Below are 18,615 nucleotides of genomic sequence, written 5' to 3' on the forward strand. Positions count from 1 at the left end.
CTTATTGAACAGCAGTGAAGGCATAAGGAGCCCAATAGCTCCTCTTACTTGCATTTCTTATTCTTATGAACAAATCGTAAATTCACATTCTTACCCCCAGTAATTGCTTCTGACTTATTAAATGCTTGTTCCAGGTCCCCATTAATTGCACAGTCTACATGTTTTTGTACATTAAGCTTTTCTAAGCTTTCTATTGCAGTGCTATGTTCAGCTAAAGACTTTAACACTGAGATGGTGTCTTCTAGAGGATGAATGAAAGAGTAGCCATCAGTTTTTGACCTGTGCTCTTTCAGTTCATGTAAAGATTTCTTCCACGCATCTGAAGAATATTTTTCTGATAAACTTGCAGTGTCTTGGAGAGTTCTGGATTTAATTTCAGTTTGTTTCTCTCCATGCAAAACTACATCCAAATCCTTCTCTTCAGCAGCAGGTGACTGAGCTTCCAATTCTATGAGTTCGGCTTGATGGACTTCCATAACTTTAAGTTCGGAAAGTGCTGGAATGGATTGAGAAGAGGTACCAAGCATGTTCAATGATCTCTGTGGTAATATTTCATTTTCATTCAGATTAGTTGTTCCAATTTTCTCGGAGATACATTTACCGAGTAGATCAAAGTTTATATTAGCAAAATTATTAGCGTTCATGGTGTCCAATTCTACTTGTGCAATTGGTTGCTTAAAATGATCACTGTCAGTTGTAGAAAGCAGTTCCTCAGATGGATTATCCACTTTGATAAAACATTCATTTACCTTGCAAACATTACCCACTGTTTCTCTGACAGTTGTACAAATCGCCCTTGGTTTGGTCTGATCAATTGTGCTTAAATTAGATGAATCTTCCTTCTCCTCACACTTCTGTTGCATTTCTTGACTATTCCAAGAACTTCCTCTACCTAAACTTTCACACAATTTTCCAGTTAAATCACAGTCTGTGAGCAATTCCATATCATGATGTGGCACCAGTCTGGGATCCACTGTTTCACAAGGAGGAAAACCAGTGTGACGGTCAGGTACATCTGTTGTATGAGCAATGCGAGGGTCAACTGTAGGCTCCTGTGGATTAATTTGAAGAGCTTCTAACGTACTACAGTTTGATCCACTTTTTCTGTCAAGAAGTGCTAAAATTTGTTCTTTGCTCCTCTTATTTTCATGTGTTCCATTATTATGGGAACACCCTACTGAAATGGAAACCATTGTAGTAAATCCAGCATCTGTTGAATAAGAAGTGTTCATTTCTTCACTGTCCTTCAACTTAGGGTAATGACTCAGTGCCAGTGTGCCAGGTAATTTAGAGCATAGTGTGCTTTCACTTTTTGAACATCTTTTATTTGTTTCTGAAGATTCCTCTTGAAAAGTAGCAGAATAACTTAAGGTTTCTTTTGTACACATAGTAGAAAAAAGGGGTGAAGTAGCATAAAGATGATGGTGTGAAGTGATTGGTTGCTGGGATTTAGTCATTTCACATAATTCATCTTTCTGCTCCAATGTCAGTTTCTTTGATATCTCCCGAGGTCCTTGGAAGCCCTGTAATATTTACATTAAACAAAATTAAAATATAATATTAAAGAAAATAATTATGAACATACAAATATATTGCAAAGTTACAACAAATTCATTACTTACAATATACTTTCGTTTCAGACCCACAGGCAAGTGACATCCAGCTGGATTTTTGAGAATTACATTAGTTCTGACAGGTTTTGTGACTTCTTGACTGACAAAATTAGTGCCCTGTTCCTGAGATATTTTCTCCTTTTCAACGGTGATTAAATATCGATCGCTTTCAAATTCCTTGCCTGATTTTATCTACCAAGCAGCAGAAAACAATATCGAAATTATTTGGAAGAATGAGAGGGAATTTAATTGAAGCTTACAAAATTCTCAAAGAGTTAGGCACAATTTCTTCATTCAATTTTGAACGTGCAGAATTTGCTATCATAGAGACCTGTAGAGGCCAAGTCACTGAACATATTTTGAGGAAGAAAATAAATTTCTAAAAGGAGATGACATCAAGGGACATGCTGTTTTGATGGACTACTCCATTACAATGAGATACAACAGAAATATTTTACTGTGTTTGACGATCATCCATGATTATACTGATTGACATAGCTTAAAGGCCAACTAGCTACTCTTGCCTTCATCTTTCTTTGTAATTAGAAGCCTCTAATTCCATTATAAAACATTCTACAATTCAATTGGAGTACCAAACAAAACTTCACACCATGCCACCAGTGCCTGATCAGACAAATATATTATGGGGAAGTACAGCTGATGAGTAGAGACATTATTAGATCTTAGGAATTGGGTAGGTGGAGGTCATAGCATAATACAGTATGAAAACAGGCTATTCAGCCTGACCAAGCTGCCCATTTGGACACATTTCCCATATCCCTCTACATCTTTCCTATCCATGTACCTGTCCAAGTGTCTTTTAAGTGTTATTACTGTATGGCCACTATAGTAGAACAATTCAATTTACAGATAAGGACATCAAAACTGAAGGAGTAGAGGTACTCAGGAAGTTCATACAGCAAGAGAAAATTACAGAGCTAGGAAGGGAAAAGACAATTAACAGCTTTCAAAGTGAACAGTCATAAATAAGCTCAAGTTTAAAGAGGGTAGATCATTCCAGTTTCCCAGAAAAAAATAGAATAGTCAACCTCAAAAGTAAAGATAAGGCTGAAATTTCTACATTAGATGAACTGATTCAGCACACAATGTTACGAAGGTAGAAATAGCCACTCTATTGTATGGATTGGATTGTTAGCCTGATGAAGCTAAATCTGCAGTTTCAGAATGAGCAAAGACAAGGATGAAGTCAATGGCTGGAGAACCGATTTTATGAAAGGATCTAAAAACAACAGTATTATAATATCTAGATAAGGAAAAATTCTGCTCAGCCAATATCATAACTTACAGACAGCTGAGAGTTCAATATATGAAGTAGAATATAAATTACAAAACATTTACAAGACAAAAACAATTTGAGAAACAGATTTATTTGGCTGCTAATGTGTAACAGAAACTCTCTTACTTCTCTTCATTTAACCCAATCAACATATTCACCTGTCTGTTTCTCCACGTGCTCTTCTTACCTGCTCTTAACTGTATTTAAACTGTTTACCTCAGTAACAATGAGGTCATAAAATACAAATTCTGACTATTTTCTATGAAAAGCAGTACTGTTTTTTCACCTTCAAATAAACATTTTCACTTTGACCATTCTTTTATACCATACAAAGTGCACAAAGATTTCAAACTTTAGATGGAGATAATGACTCAATCAGGTATCATCAAACTAAACTAAATAATGTAAATTGAGGAATTGTTCATTATTGTATAACTCCTCCATAAACAAAACATTCCATTACAGAAATGAAAAAATTGCTTTAAATAATAATAGATCACCTCTCCAAATTTGATATATATGTGATCCAGACAAAGTCCTTTATCGTCATACAAAGTTGCCTGAAAGGGAAGTAAAAAGTCCTGATGACAGCTCATCAACCAGAAATGCTACAACTACTCCTCTCGTCAAAGACAATGCTGAAGTACTTTCTATGCAAAATAAGCCTGACTTTGGTCTCCAAAATTTCACTTTGCCCAAATATTTGCTGATACAAATATTATTTATAGATATTATTTATTATTTATATTATTACTCTCACAACATTAATCCACTGTCAGATACAGACAAGTTTATTTTTATTTGCGCAACTTGGGAAAAAAATTTTTTTTTAAAATCATTTAGCATAAAGATATTGATCCAAGATTAAACTCCAAATATTAAGAAGAGTACATGTCTTAAAGTAATATTTCTACAATGACTCAGGTAACAACAGTCACGTTTTCCAATCATGTCTCAGATTTGTTCATTCGGAGCTTTATGCTGAGTTAGCTAATTGCAGATAAATCTGCAACTGGCATTGGTGAACTGTGATAAGAAAGGAAAAGTAGCAGCTAATTTCTGATACCTATCTAGTCTTGCACACTATTAGAATTAGGTACAAACACAGTATGAGAAACGTGGACACGATGTACATGTGTGGAAAAGTCCCATCAAAACTGAAAATGACATTTCAATTGAAACATTGCAAAGCAATGGACATCTGAGAGTTGGTAATTAAGCAGGAAGATAGAAAAGAATAAATAATTTTAAAAATAAAACTACAATTCTTTCATCAAAAAAGGGGAAACTGATTTCTTTCTCTGAAATATTTAGCTAACTTGACAGTCACTTTTGAACGTCAGTTTGATTCAGATGCCATCTAAGCAAACATCTACAAATGAAACTAAGTTATGCGTACACTCTCAGCAATTACACTGAACGACTATTTTTTTGAAAGTGTTCCTTCCTCAGAATTGTTTTCTTCTTTATGGTAGACCCTTTGAAATAATGTGTTCAGCTTCAGACTACTTGTAGGAATTTGGAAAAACAAGAAATGAACTTTTAATGAATATAATGTGTTTTACTGCACAACCCTACTGATGCTTTGCAATAGTTCAACTAAGCTAAAAATGTTTTATTGATGATTTTCTTTTGTACTCAATTGTCTGAGGCTTCTCGCTTAAGTGTCTATCATTGATGACCTGTTTGATTTGTGGGCCAACAAAAACGCTTTCCTTCATCTTGGCATCAGTTATTCTGGCTTGAATTATGAATTGAAATAACAAATGTAGGTAAATGTTTTTTAAAAATGGTGCCTGATAGGGAAATTTCACAGTGGTTTTCATGATCAGCAGCCCAAAATCCATAAGATACACCCAAAAGTATTCAGGAAGCAAAATCTTTGTTGTCCAGTGTTATTTAATTGAATGTTAGTTTTTTACATGATATAAGATAAGTATTACCCCATATATTATGATATTAAACTATATTTTAGTTGAAAATCTTACAGAAGTACTCCATTATTTCACTACTTGAAAATCGAACCTTATTCCCAGAAGAACTGGTCTTTAAAACGCCATCATGCCATTTCTTTGTTTTTTGCTTTTTCTGAATAGTGTATAACACCTGAAATTGAAAAACATAGCAAGGATTAAGTGTTCAAACGATTCACATTTTGTCAGGAAATGTAGGGAAGACTTGACCCAAAAGCAGAGCAGCGGAGATGATTTAGCAGTAAGATATTTTACTAATAAACTGCAAAATAACAAGCTACGAGGGGTCACAAAACAAGAGAGAACAAATACTTGATACAACAAGGCAACAAGGTAACTGAAGGCTAGGTGCAACTGGTTTAAGCTGGCTGGTTTGATGGGTGAACAAAAAACTTCAGATGAGAGCTGGGTTTAAATAGGCTGCAGGTAATGAGTTGGCAACGAGTGGCAGGTTATTCCTGTTAGCTGGGTGGAAACCGGGAGGTGCCTGCCTATGCAATCTGCACTTCAGTCTAACAACAAGTTTTTAAATTAGGATTTCTCAAACTAAAATTTACACTTGGAAGTTTGAGGCAATAACAAAGGATAAACATAACAAAAATAATTATCAAGACTTCCACATATCAAAGGAAGAAATGATGAAAAATTTGGCTTACTCACAATAAACTCACGGCAAGACATCTTCTTTCCCACTTTTCAAATTCCAGGTCACTTGAGCAAGCCTAATTCAGCTCTAGGCAGAAGAAGAATATAGTGTTTATAGACATAGCAATTTCATTGAATGATGTAAAATATTTGGTGTAACAGAGACCAAGAGATTAACCTTTTGAGCTGGATTATCTTATGCAATGATCAGCTTTTCTTACTTGGAGATAGGAATCTGATGATAAAGCCCAGTTGCAGTAGGCATTAAGAATAGTACTGAGATCACCTTAGGCCCCTAGTCCTCAATGTAATCTCGATTGTTGGAATCAAGGGAATACAATGTTTTTGTTTAAATGAAAAAAGGCAAAAGGAAGTGGAATCAGATTTGAGAACCAATCACTGATGATCCTGAGCTTTCATGGGACTAGGAAAGGAACTTAGATGGCCACATGCTCAGAAGGAATAGACACAAGAACAGTATTGAGTAAGTCTCATTAACAAGATTATCTCAGAAACAGGAAAAAGGCACAAGTTCTACGCTTGGGGGAAATTTGATTAAGTTTGCTAGACAAGAAAGAGGAGACTGTGATGGAGACAACTGACTTTATCCTGTTAATATTGACACAAATGTGTCCATGATCTCTTCTTCACTGTAAAATAATATCCCACCTTCAGTGTCCCTTTCCTCTCTACTGTCTGACCTGCAGCAGAATGGTTCTGAATCAGAAGGTTGTAGGTTTCAGTTCCCGTCCAGAAATTCAAACAAAAAAAATCTGGCCTGAAGCTTTAATGAAGTATTTAGACAGTATTTCAGTTTCTGAGGTATGATCTTACAGATTAGACATTAAAATACAGATCTTTTACATTATCAATTGAATGTAAAAGATCTTATGGCACTACTTTAAAAAGTGCAGTAAAGTTACCCTTAGTGTCTTGTGGAATATTTAACCAATTAATAACACAAAAAGGATTCGCTCATCACAATGATGATGGCAACAGCAAGTTGTACATAAAACAGCAAGTTGTACATAAATATATTACCCTGCTTCCTGAATTACAACAGTGACATTTCCAACAGTACCTCATCAGCATGTAATGCTTTAGCATAACCAAGATTGTGAATGACCCTATATAGATGCAAGTGTTTCTGCTTGAAGTCCTGATAGAGCTATCACCTCCTATATTTGTGCCCATTCTGCTCACTATTCATTGTCTGACTCTCTCTAACTAGGTTCCCAGGTTTCCACTCCAACCAAACTTGCCGCTAGCAAAGGCATTGACAATATCCTGTGTAACTGTCATATCACTTTGACGAAGGTGGACTGCACATAAGCCTCTTTCCAATAATTTTCACTATTGCCCACACAAATAGTCTACTCTTATCTAACCAGTCACAGCCTGAGCTGCAATGATCTCTGTTCCTCCTTCAATGTCATTAGCTCTGAATTCCCAGGATTTATTTTGCTCTGTTCCTGTTTTTCATGCACACGTACTTTTGCCTGAGAATACACCAGATTCCACATGTAGTCTGATGACACCCTTCTCTACCTCACTACACACTATCAACAACTGTAACACTGCTCCATAATTCTCAGATTACTTCATTAATACCCACTCATTCATGATGGATGAACTTTAATTTCACTTAACTGCAACTATCATTCTCAGAGTCTGCCACAAACCATTTCCTCAACTAATACCAATTTCATCCCTCTTCTTGGCAATGAACTGAGGCTGTACAGACAATAAGAAAAATAGCACTCCTTTTGACTAAGAGCTGAGCCTAAAGTTAAACAACACAGAAACAAATCCTTCAGCCCAGTTTATTCGTGCTGATCAAGGTGTTTCCCTGAGCCAGTCCCATTTAGCTGGCCCGTATCCCTCTAAACTTTTCCTATCCATTAACCTGTTCAAATAACTTTTAAAGTTCATATTAAGCCCACACATACTACTTCCTCTGGCTATTTGTACCATGTATTTACTCAACTATACATGATTTTCTCTAAAACCTTAAGCTTTGCACTGTCTTCAGACTCCATCATGACTCAATACATCAACTGCAGAAACTTCATGTCATTGTTACCACCAGAATAACTATTGCAATGAAAATTTTGGCTAGCTTCTCGCCCTACTCTCCGAAAATGTGATAATCTAAACATTACTGCCTAGGTGTCTTGCTTTGCATCATTCCTTTCAGCCACTATCGCTACATTCATGAACCCCAAATGACTTCCAGTTAGAACCATAGAACATCACAGCACAGAAACAGGCCTTTTGGCCCTCCGTGGCTGTGCCGAACCATTTTTCTGCCTAGTCCCACTGACCTGCACCTGGACCATATCCCTCCATACACCTCTCATCCATGCACCTGTCCGAGTTTTTCTTGAATATTAAAAGTGAGCCCGTATTTACTACTTCATCTGGCAGCTCATTACACACTCCCACCACTCTCTGTGTGAAGAAGTTCCCCCTAATGTTTCCTTTAAACTTTTCCCCCTTCACCCTTAACCCATGTCCTCTGGTTTTTTTTCCTCCCCTGGACTCAGTGGAAAAAGCCTGCTTGCATTCACTCTATACCCATCATAATTTTATATACCTCTATCAAATCTCCCCTCATTCTTCTACACTCCAGGGAATAAAGTCCTAACCTATTCAACCTTTCTCTGTAACTCAGTTTCTCAAGTCCAAGCAACATCCTTGTAAACCTTCTCTGCATTCTTTCAACCTTATTAATATCCTTCGTGTAATTTGGTGACCAAAACTGCACACAATACTTCAAATTCGGCCTCACCAATGCCTTATACAACCTCACCATAACATTCCAAATCTTATACTCAATACTTTGATTTATAAAGGCCAATATACCAAAGCTCTCTTTACGACCCTATCTACCTGTGACATCAATTTTAGGGAATTTTGTATCTGTATTCCCAGATCCTTCTGTTCTGCCACACTCCCTAGTGCCCTACCATTTACCTTGTCTGTTCTACCTTGGTTTGTCCTTCCAAAGTGCAATACCTCACACTTGTCTGTATTAAACTCCATCTGCCATTTTTCAGCCCATTTTTCCAGCTGGTCCAAATCCCTCTGCAAGCTCTGAAAACCTTCCTCACTGTCCACTACACTCCAATCTTTGTATCATCAGCAGATTTGCTGATACAATTTACCACATTATCATCCAGATCATTGATATATATGACAAATAACAATGGACCCAGCACTGATCCCTGTGGCACACCACTAGTCACAGGCCTCCACTCTGAGAAGCAATCCTCTACTACCACTCTTTGGCTTCTTCCATTGAGCCAATGTCTAATTCAATTTACTACCTCTCCAAGTATACCTAGCGACTGAATTTTCCTAACTAACCTCCCATGCAGGACCTTGTCAAAGGCCTTACTGAAATCCATGTAGACAACATCCACTCCCTTCCCTTTATCCACTTTCCTGGTAACCTCCTCGAAAAACTCCAATAGATTGGTCAAACATGACCTACCACGCACAAAGTCATGTTGACTCTCCCTAATAAGTCCCTGTCTATCCAAATGCTTGTAGATTCTGTCTCTTAGTACCCCCTCCAACAATTTACCTATTACCGACGTCAAACTTCCCGGCCTATAATTTCCCAGATTACTTTTACAGCCTTTTTTAAACAACGGAACAACATGAGCTATCATCCAATCCTCCGGCAGCTCACCTGTAGATACCGACATTTTAAATATATCTGCAACACACATCAAAGTTGCTGGTGAACGCAGCAGGCCAGGCAACATCTGTAGGAAGAGGTGCTGACGTTTCAGGCCGAGACCCTTCGTCAGATAAATATATCTGCCAGGGCCTCTGCAGTTTCAACACTAGTCTCCTTCAAGGTCCGAGGGAATACCCTGTCAGGTCCTGGGGATTTATCTACTCTGATTTGCCTCAAGATAGCAAGTACCTCCTCCTCTTCAATCTGTATAGGTTCCATGACCTCACTATTTGTTTGCCTCATTTCCATTGACTCCATGACAGTTTCCTTAGTAAACACAGACACAAAAAAACCATTTAAGATCTCCCCCATTTCTTTTGGTTCCATACATAGCCAACCACTCTGATCTTCAAGAGGACAAATTTTATCCTTTACTATCCTTTTGCTCTTAATATACCTATAGAAGCTCTTTGGGTTATCTGTTTAGATATCTGTAGAAGCTCTTTGGATTATCTGTTTGGATACCTGTAGAAGCTCTTTGGATTATCTGTTTGGATACCTGTAGAAGCTCTTTGGGAAGTCCAAGATGGTTTGAATCTTGAACACGAGTCTGTGCAAGGACTTTCATTGGCGTCTATTTTAGGGGCTTCGCTCCTCTTTGCATTTACTAAATTGAACAAACAAATTACTAACCCAATAATTAAATATACAGTACAAATATGTTTCCAATTTCCTAAATTTTTTGATTTGAATAAATTTACCCTTTCTCGCCCTATTTTATTTAATTTTTTTTTCAACCATCCAGAATTGATCAAGCCTTTCTTTTTTGGAAAGTGAAAGGAATAAACTGTTTTCGTGATTTATTTACGGATAACTGTTTTATGTCTTTTGAACAGTTATCTAATAAATACAATTTGCCTAGATCGTACTTTTTTAGGTATCTACAGATTAGAAATTTTTTGAATGTTATTTTGCCTACCTTTCCGATGTCACATCAAGCAGAAATTATGTAAAAAATTTTAAGTTTAAATCCCTCACAAAAGAGTGTAATAGCAACTATCTACGACTTGATAATGAAGATCCCTTCAGGTATATCTAATAAAAAAAAGAATGAATGGGAACGACAACTTCAAGTATATCCATAGAAGAATGGGAAAAGATTCTTAAATTAGTTAACACTTCTTCAATGTGTGCTAGACATACTTTAATACAATTTAAAGTGGTTCATAGAAGATATATGTCAAAAGGCAAACTAGCCCATTTTTATTCCCATATAAACCCTACGTGTGACAGATGTAACTCAGAGGTTGCTTCTTTAACCCCTATGTTTTGGTCCTACCCTCTTTTGAAAAAATATTGGAAAGACATTTTTGATATTGTTTCAGCAGTTTTACATATTGATTTACAACTCCATCCTATTACTGCAATTTTTGGATTACCAATGATTGATTCTAGTTACAGGTGTCCCCCGCTTTTCAAACGTTCGCTTTACGAAACCTCACTGTTACGAAAGACCTACATTAGTACCCTGTTTTCGCTTTCAGAAGGTGTTTTCATTGCTACGAAAAAAAATCAGCGCCCGATAAAAAATCAGCGCGCGCCCCAAGCAGCCGCTCTCCCCCAGATTTGGAACGGCATTCTCGCCAGCATAGCTTAAACACAAGCCTGTGAGCAGTCGTTTGCAAGATGAGTTAGTTCTAAGGTATCAGAAAAGCTTAAAAGAGCACGTAAGGGTGTTACACTTAGCATAAAACTAGACATAATTAAGCATTTTGATCGTGGTGAACGAAGCAAGGACAAAGTGAGTTTGGCTTGTGGAAGTTGACGAAGATGATGTTGAAGAGGTTTTAGCATCCTATGACCAAGATCTGATAGATGAAGAGCTGATGCAATTGGAAGAAAAAAGGATAACAATCGAAACCGAATGCGATAGCGAACTGAACGTGACGCAACTGCGTGAGATTTTCGCTGCAATGATAAAGTACGACTTTAATTTTGAAAGGGTATGTAGGTTTAGGGGATATTTGCAAGGTGGCTTGAGTCCGTACAAAGAACTGTATGATAGAAAAATGCACGAGGCTCAGCAGTCAAGCAAGCCTTCCACATCAGTCACAGCAGACGACGAACCTCGACCTTCAACATCGAGGCGGGCAGAGATAGAAGATGACCTGCCTGCCCTAATGGAAATAGACGATGACGAGATGACACCCCAGTGTCCCACCACCCCAACCCCCAGGCCGCGGACAGATACCGATTCGCGGGGAATGCAACGGTAGCCGGGAGGCACACAGCACATCTTTAAGAAAAAAGCCAAAATAAACATGCTAATTAATTAGCTGCCGCCGGACATGTAATCGTCGGCTGAGATCAGAGATGACGCAATCAGAAAACGGCACTGATCTGGGCCGGCAATTATGTGCCGGGCAGCACCTAACTAATTAGCATGTTTGTTTCGGCTTTTCCAATTCCGGTAAGTGATACTACACTGTACATACATTATTTCTATTTTATATAGACTGTATTTATCATATCATTCCTGCTTTTACTATATGTTACTGTTGTTTTAGGTTTTATGTGTTATTTGGCATGATTTGGTAGGTTATTTTTGAGTCTGCGAATGCTCACAAAATTTTCCCATATAAATAAATGGTAATTGCTCCTTTGCTTTACGACATTTCGGCTTACGAACCATTTCATAGGAACGCTCTACCTTTGGATGGCGGGGGAAACCTGTATTTATCATCTTCAGCCTGCCGTTTGTTAGCATTTGTTACGCTGATGGCCAGAAGATCCATTTTCTTTAAATGGAAAGATTTTGATCCCCCTACTACACTTCAGTGGTGTTCTAAAACTACAGCTTGTTTAAACCTAGAAAAAATTAGGAGTAACACGGTTAATTCCTCAATTAAGTTCGAGGAAACTTGGGAGTCTTTTACTCAATATTTCCATACATATGACTTAAGTTGATATTTTTTTAGAATCCTTTTTCCTGATACCTAATCGTTTATGGAAGGAAGAACAGAGTCAAGGACAGAATGATTATAATTGACAAATTATGGCAGCCCTGTTTTGTTTTCTGTTTAGTTAAGGGGATTTTTGTTTTTTTTTCCTTGAACAAATCTTTTGAACTTTTTCCTGTTTCAATTATCAAGGGATCGAGTGGACATGCCTGGATATATTTGGAACTTATGTTTGTATATATTATTGCTATTATTGTAATCCTGTTTTCTTGGTATTGTTATTATTCATATGTTCATTTAACTGATTATAATGCAATAAAATAATTTGAAAAGAAAGGATCATCCTTCACCTTGACTGCCAAAGCAAACTCATGTCTTCTCTTAGCCCTCCTGATTTCTTTCTTAAGTATTTTTTTGCACTTTTTGTACTCAAGCACCTTATTTGCTCCGTTTCCTATACATGTCATACATCTCTCTCTTCTTTATCAGAGTTCCAATATCCCTTGAGAACCAAGGTTCCTTATTCTTATTCACTTTGCCTTTAATCCTGACAGGAACATACAAACTCTGCACTCTCAAAATTTCTCCTTTGAAGGCCTCCCACTTACCAATCACATTCTTGCCTGAGAACAACCTGTCCCAATCCACGCTTTTTAGATCCTTTCTCAGTTCTTTAAATTTGGCCTTTTTCCAGTTTAGAACCTCAACCCGAGGACCAGATCTATCTTTATCCATGATCAAGTTGAAACTAATGGTGTTATGATCACTGAAACCAAAGTGTTCCCCTACACACACTTCCGTCACCTGTCCTAACTCATTTCCTAATAGGTGATCTGATATTGCTTGAGTATAAAATATTAAATGAGATTAAAATGGCTATCCTAGTTTTCAGATTCTCCCATAATGTTGTCCATTCTAACTTTAAATCCCTTCCACCCTAAAATCCCTTGACACACCTGAACCAATCTAATTCTATCCACTAGTTTTAAAATGTTACACTACTATCAACTGCCAGAGCCCTAAAAACTGGAATTTTCTCCCTCAAATGTTGTGGATGAAAAACTCCTCTTAAACTTCACTAATCTGAACAAGCATTTTTCCACCTACCCCAATACCTCATGAAATGATCCAGTCAAATATAGCTTGATTGTGTTTCATCCTTACGTTCTTAATTTAACCATCTTACTTAAATTAAGATGTCAAGAAGAGCCAGAACTTAAAAAATATTTTGAAACAGGATCAACAGCTGCAGGGATGCCTGCACATTGGCACATCTGGTAGAGCTTCTGGCTCACAGCTCCAGTGACCCAGGTGTAATCCTAACCTCAGGTGCTACATCTGGACTTGCATCATCTGCCTGTCAACATTTGGTTTCCTCCAAGTGTTCTGGTTTTCTCCCACATGCGCGAGTTGGCAGGTTAATTGGCTTCTGTAGATTGCCCCTTGTGTGTAGCCAAGCAGTATGACCTAGGAGGGGAACATGGGGAAAATAAAAATGAGTTTCAAGTAGGATTGGTGTAACTGAGTGTTTGATGGTCAGCGTCAGCCAAGGGGAATGGTTTTATGGATTTAAAATCCATTTATCATTTTGGTCTTGTTTTAATTGAATTAACATTTCTTATAAACCAGTTGAATTTATAGCTTAAAATAGTCAGCAATATGATAATGTGCATCTGTATATAATTAGTCTGTCACCTACCACTGCCCCATTAAAAGGACTTGTATGTTCTGGCACAGTGGTGGCGAACCTTTTTGAATGCATGTACCCAAATTGGCAATAATCTTCTAAAAAATTCTCACACGCCATGATAATTTTGAGCATAGATTATCATTGATTACTGAATTAGTAACAATAACTATGGACTTTTTTTTAAAAAAAGAAAAAGGATGAGTCCTGTTGCTTATTTATGTTCATTCATTGTTTTACTATAAACAAAGGTATTACAGAGACATTGAAATAAACGAAGCATTATAGAAAACCTGTTCAAATTTTTTAATATTAATCTTTGAAAAAGACAATTGAAAACTAACATTTCTAAAGAGTATTGTTATTGTACCTCATGGATGGCACAGTAGCACAGTGGCTAGTAAAATGTTTTACAGTACCAGCAACCCGGTTCACTGCTGCCGGTAGAGTTTATACATTCTCCCTGTGACTGTGTGGGTTCCTCCGGCTGCTCCGGTTTCCGTCCACACTCCAAAGACGTACCAGTTGGTAGGTTAATTGGTCATTGTAAATTGTCCTGTGATTAGGCTAGGGTTAAATTGGGGGGGGGGGGGTGACATTGCCGGGCAGTGTGGCTCAAAGGGCCAACTCCGCAATGTATGTCAATAAATAAATATAACATAAGAAATGTGGATGTGAAATTATAAGTTTTGGTGCACATTCATAAAAGATCAAGGAAAGGTAAGTAAATACTTTGCTCTTAGTGAGACCATTTGTTGCACTAACAATAAGAAATATTTTATATCTGGCTTGTATTTGGTTATTTCGAGGGCAATGCAGGTAGCACTAGTTTCATCAATAAGCCTACTCCTATAATTACACTTCACCAAGTTCATCTTTGAAAACAATGACTCATATGAATATTAATGATGGGACAGAGCTACATGCAAAATTTACCATTATTATCACTGAATATCTGTGCAGCTGCCTGTAAGCAAACAATCTCAAGGTTGTATAATTTATACATTCTTCGATAATAAATGTACTTTGAATCTTTGAATATCTAGTTACATTACAAAAGAAAAAAGCACTTGCTGTATCATTCCACAGTAAAGATGATCATTATGCATCTTTTTATTATAGGCCGGATTTAAAGAATTGATGGGTGACACTGCAAGTCGTGTCCCAACTGTGCACAGAGTCTTGTCATCTTCAGAAGTTTTCGGATGACTCTGCCATAGTTGGATGCATCAGCAAGGGAGATGAGGCTGAGTACAGGGCTACAGTAGGAAACATTGTCACATGGTGTGAGCAGAATTATCTGCAGCTTAATGTGAAAAAGACTAAGGAGCTGGTGGTAGACCTGAGGAGAGCTAAGGTACCAGTGACCCCTGTTTCTATCCAGGGGGTCAGTGTGGACATGGTGGAGGATTACAAAGACCTGGGGATACGATTTGACAATAAACTGGACTGGTCTAAGAACACTGAGGCTGTCTACAAGAAGGGTCAGAGCCGTCTCTATTTCCTGAGGAGACTGAGGTCCTTTAACATCTGCTGGACGATGCTGAGGATGTTCTATGAGTGTGGTGGCCAGTGCTATCATGTTTGCTGTTGTGTGCTGGGGCAGCAGGCTGAGGGTAGCAGACACCAACAGAATCAACAAACTCATTCGTAAGGCCAGTGATGTTGTGGGGATGGAACTGGACTCTCTCACGGTGGTGTCTGAAAAGAGGATGCTGTCCAAGTTGCATGCCACCTTGGTCAATGTCTCCCATCCACTACATAACGGACTGGTTGGCCACAGGAGTACATTCAGCCAGAGACTCATTCCACCGAGATGCAGCACAGAGCATCATAGGAAGTCATTCTTGCCTGTGGCCATCAAACTTTACAACTCCTCCCTTGGAGAGTCAGACACCCTGAGCCAATAGGCTGGTTCTGGACTTATTTCCTAGCATAATCTACATATTACTATTTAACTATTTATGGTTTTATTACTATCTAATTATTTATGGTGCAACTGTAACGAAAACCAATTTCCCCCCGGGATCAATAAAGTATGACTATGAACAACGTTTTTTTTCAGGTGTCATTGTCTATCATTAAAGACTCTCTCGATCCAGAGCATTCTCTCTTGTTACTACCGTCAGAAGGTACAAGGGCTGAAGACCCCGACTCAGCGATTCAGAAGTACCTTCTTCCCCTCCACCATCAGATCTGTGCATGGTCCATACAAGTTACCTCTTTATTCCTTTATTTTGCACTATATATTTATTCCGTTAACTTAGGATAATCTTGTTTTAGCACCGTACTATCGCAAAATAAGGTTTATGTCATACAAGTCAGTGATAATAAACCTGACCTTGATCAGTCAATCCCAAACTTCAAACACCCAACCAGTTGCATGAAAAGTCTTGTTGCTGTTATGCCCGGTACTGCGCCTCACATCAAGCCTCTCCAACCAAAAGCGCCATCGCTTCAGCTGCTGTCAGCGGAAACGTTCAGCGATCTCCCGAACTCCCCGCCAGCGCTCACCCGAACGAACCTGCCGTCCTCGCTGACGCTCGCCTCCGCCGCCAATGCGGATTGACTCAATAAGCCGAAAGATCCAGCACCACAGCCTCCGGACGGTGAGAGGACGACAAAAAGCCCAGCAGGGCCGCAGACACCTCGAATATTCCCGCCGTGCCACGTCATCAAACCGCGACGCCGCTGGTCAGTCCGCGTCGCAGGATTGGGAACAAGGTAGCTTCTTGTGTTTCTTTGGCATGATATTTATTTCAATTAATGCAGCTTGTTTGTTTTATTATGATCACTTGTGTTTATTATATACGATCTTTTATATTTATTTATTTGGTGTGTTGAGTGTATTGTATTTATGTGTCAATAGTACGTTTCGTATCCTAATTTCTTACTCTGCTGCATTTTTTAAATGCAATTTGTGTAATGTGTTTCAATTTCGACTTTTAGGTCTTGTTTTGAGGTATACGATTCTTATCGTATTTACTTTGTTAGGTACACTGTAACGTGTTTTCATTGACTGCCATGATGCATTTAATGCGCCGTTTTCTGTTATTGGATGCACCGGGTGTTCCACATTTGCTATGATTAAACTTGTGTTTACTAGGGGTTGGTGAGGTGTGGAATCTTGGGCAGACAGGAAGAACGCGGGTCCTTTAATACGGCGGTGGCGCGCGTTATCTGTTTGCCTTCTGTGTAGTCCTATCATCTACGGGAGGACTGAACACCGACTTGTGAGCCCAGCAGCGTATTGCCCGGCACCTTGGGGATTGAAAGCACGCATGTGGGTGAGCAGTGTCATGTTCTGTTTACTTGTGAGGTTCTGTGTACACTTGAAAATACATTGTCTGAGTTTATGGTTATTACGATCAATCCAGATATTTATTTTTGTAGTGTTTGGTACTTAAACTTTTAATGTGGATTTTTAATGTAATGTCAATATTACGGCTCGTCCATCTGTAGACTTTAATCATCAAGTAAAAACTGATGATGTTATAGATCAGCAAAGTGCAGTTCCTTCGAAGGAAGTTGGGCAAGGGTGTATGAATTCCAAACGGAAGCTGGGAAATAATATATATTAAGTCTTTATTCATACAGCGAACCTCTCGGAGAGAGAAAGTGTGTTTTGGAGGATCCAAGAGAATCTCACTCTCCTGACATGTTTTATGCTTCAGCATAACAATAAGCAATTAACTACAGTTTCAATTCCTATAACCACCTACTTAACTTTAAAATTTTGAATATAGTCGGGTAAATTTACAGAATTACATAATTTACAATGATTACACATCCCAACTAACAGAAGCCCTTTGAGTATTCAATGCAGGTGTCTGTTCTGAAAGCCTATGAGTAAAAACTGCAGACACCCAAAATATATCCCTTTACTTTTAGTGCTTGGGAGGATGGCTCCATGATTATACAATGAACAGGTTAAGAGATAAAACAGATCTCTCCTGAAATGTGCATTAAGTGGCAGGGATACACCTTTTACAATGTGATAATAACAGGAACTTCATCTGTTGTCTTTCCTTATGCAGTTTCAATCAGAATAATTGGTTTCCGTAGCCACAGAGTATCAGGTGGAAGTTAATTTATGTACCTGCTTTATTTTCTGAAGATTGGGCCTCGTTGTAGTTAGTCCATAATTATGCTCTTCATCACTTCATTGAGTGGTAAACAAGCCCTTTGGCCCAACTAGTTCATGCCAAATTATTATTCTGCCTACGTATTCCCATCGATTTGCACCTGGACCATAGCCCTCCATACCTCTCCCATCCATATTCTTATGGAAATTTCTCTTAAAAGATTGAAATTGAACTCACTTCCACTGTCAGCTCATTCCACACTCTCACCACCCTCTGAGTGAAGAAGTTCCCTATAATGTTCTCCCTTAACAATTCACCTTTCACCCTGCTCCCATGATTTCGAGATTCATCCTCATCCAAGGTCAATGAAAGAACTTGCTTGCGTAGACCCTATACCCTTCATAATTTTGTAGGCCTCTGTCAAATCTCCCCTCTTTTTTCCTACGTTCCAAGAATTCTAACCTGTTTAGCCTTTCTCTATAGCTCAGGTCCTCAAGTCCCAACAACACTCCTGTAAAATTTCTCTGTACTCAGTCAATCGTGTTGATATCTTTCCTGTAGGCAGGTGACCAGAGCTGCACACAATACTCCAAATTAGGCCTCACCAACATCTTGAGCAATTTCAACATAAGGCCAATATGTCAAAAGCTCTCTTTATGACACTGTC

At 38.3% G+C, this 18,615-nt stretch overlaps 2 protein-coding genes across 6 annotated transcripts in view; one reads left to right on the forward strand and one right to left on the reverse strand.

Moving 5' to 3' along the window:
* Positions 1-16,511, reverse strand: part of LOC140196556 (5'-3' DNA helicase ZGRF1-like) — a 116,492-nt gene extending 99,981 nt beyond the window's left edge. The window contains exons 1-7 of the mRNA XM_072255970.1: positions 16,388-16,511; positions 13,501-13,643; positions 5,544-5,616; positions 4,936-5,016; positions 3,411-3,470; positions 1,623-1,805; positions 95-1,523 (exon numbers count right to left, since the gene is read on the reverse strand). Coding sequence (XP_072112071.1) covers positions 95-1,523; positions 1,623-1,805; positions 3,411-3,470; positions 4,936-5,016; positions 5,544-5,564 — 1,774 coding nt within the window. The 5' untranslated portion in view covers positions 5,565-5,616; positions 13,501-13,643; positions 16,388-16,511. The remainder of the gene's footprint in view (positions 1-94; positions 1,524-1,622; positions 1,806-3,410; positions 3,471-4,935; positions 5,017-5,543; positions 5,617-13,500; positions 13,644-16,387) is intronic.
* Positions 16,512-16,558: 47 nt separating this feature from the next.
* larp7 (La ribonucleoprotein 7, transcriptional regulator) overlaps positions 16,559-18,615 on the forward strand; it is a 39,914-nt gene continuing 37,857 nt past the window's right edge. For 3 of the 5 annotated variants that reach the window (XR_011885747.1, XM_072255974.1, XM_072255971.1), the window contains exons 1-2: positions 16,559-16,587; positions 16,970-17,150. The gene's annotated coding sequence lies outside the window, so the exon portion shown is untranslated. Of the gene's footprint in view, positions 16,588-16,903; positions 17,151-18,615 lie in introns of those variants that run through there. The other 2 variants (XM_072255973.1, XM_072255972.1) reach the window with 2 other exon arrangements.

This window comes from Mobula birostris, chromosome 4, assembly GCF_030028105.1.
Source record: "Mobula birostris isolate sMobBir1 chromosome 4, sMobBir1.hap1, whole genome shotgun sequence".
In the NCBI taxonomy this organism is placed as follows: domain Eukaryota; kingdom Metazoa; phylum Chordata; class Chondrichthyes; order Myliobatiformes; family Myliobatidae; genus Mobula; species Mobula birostris.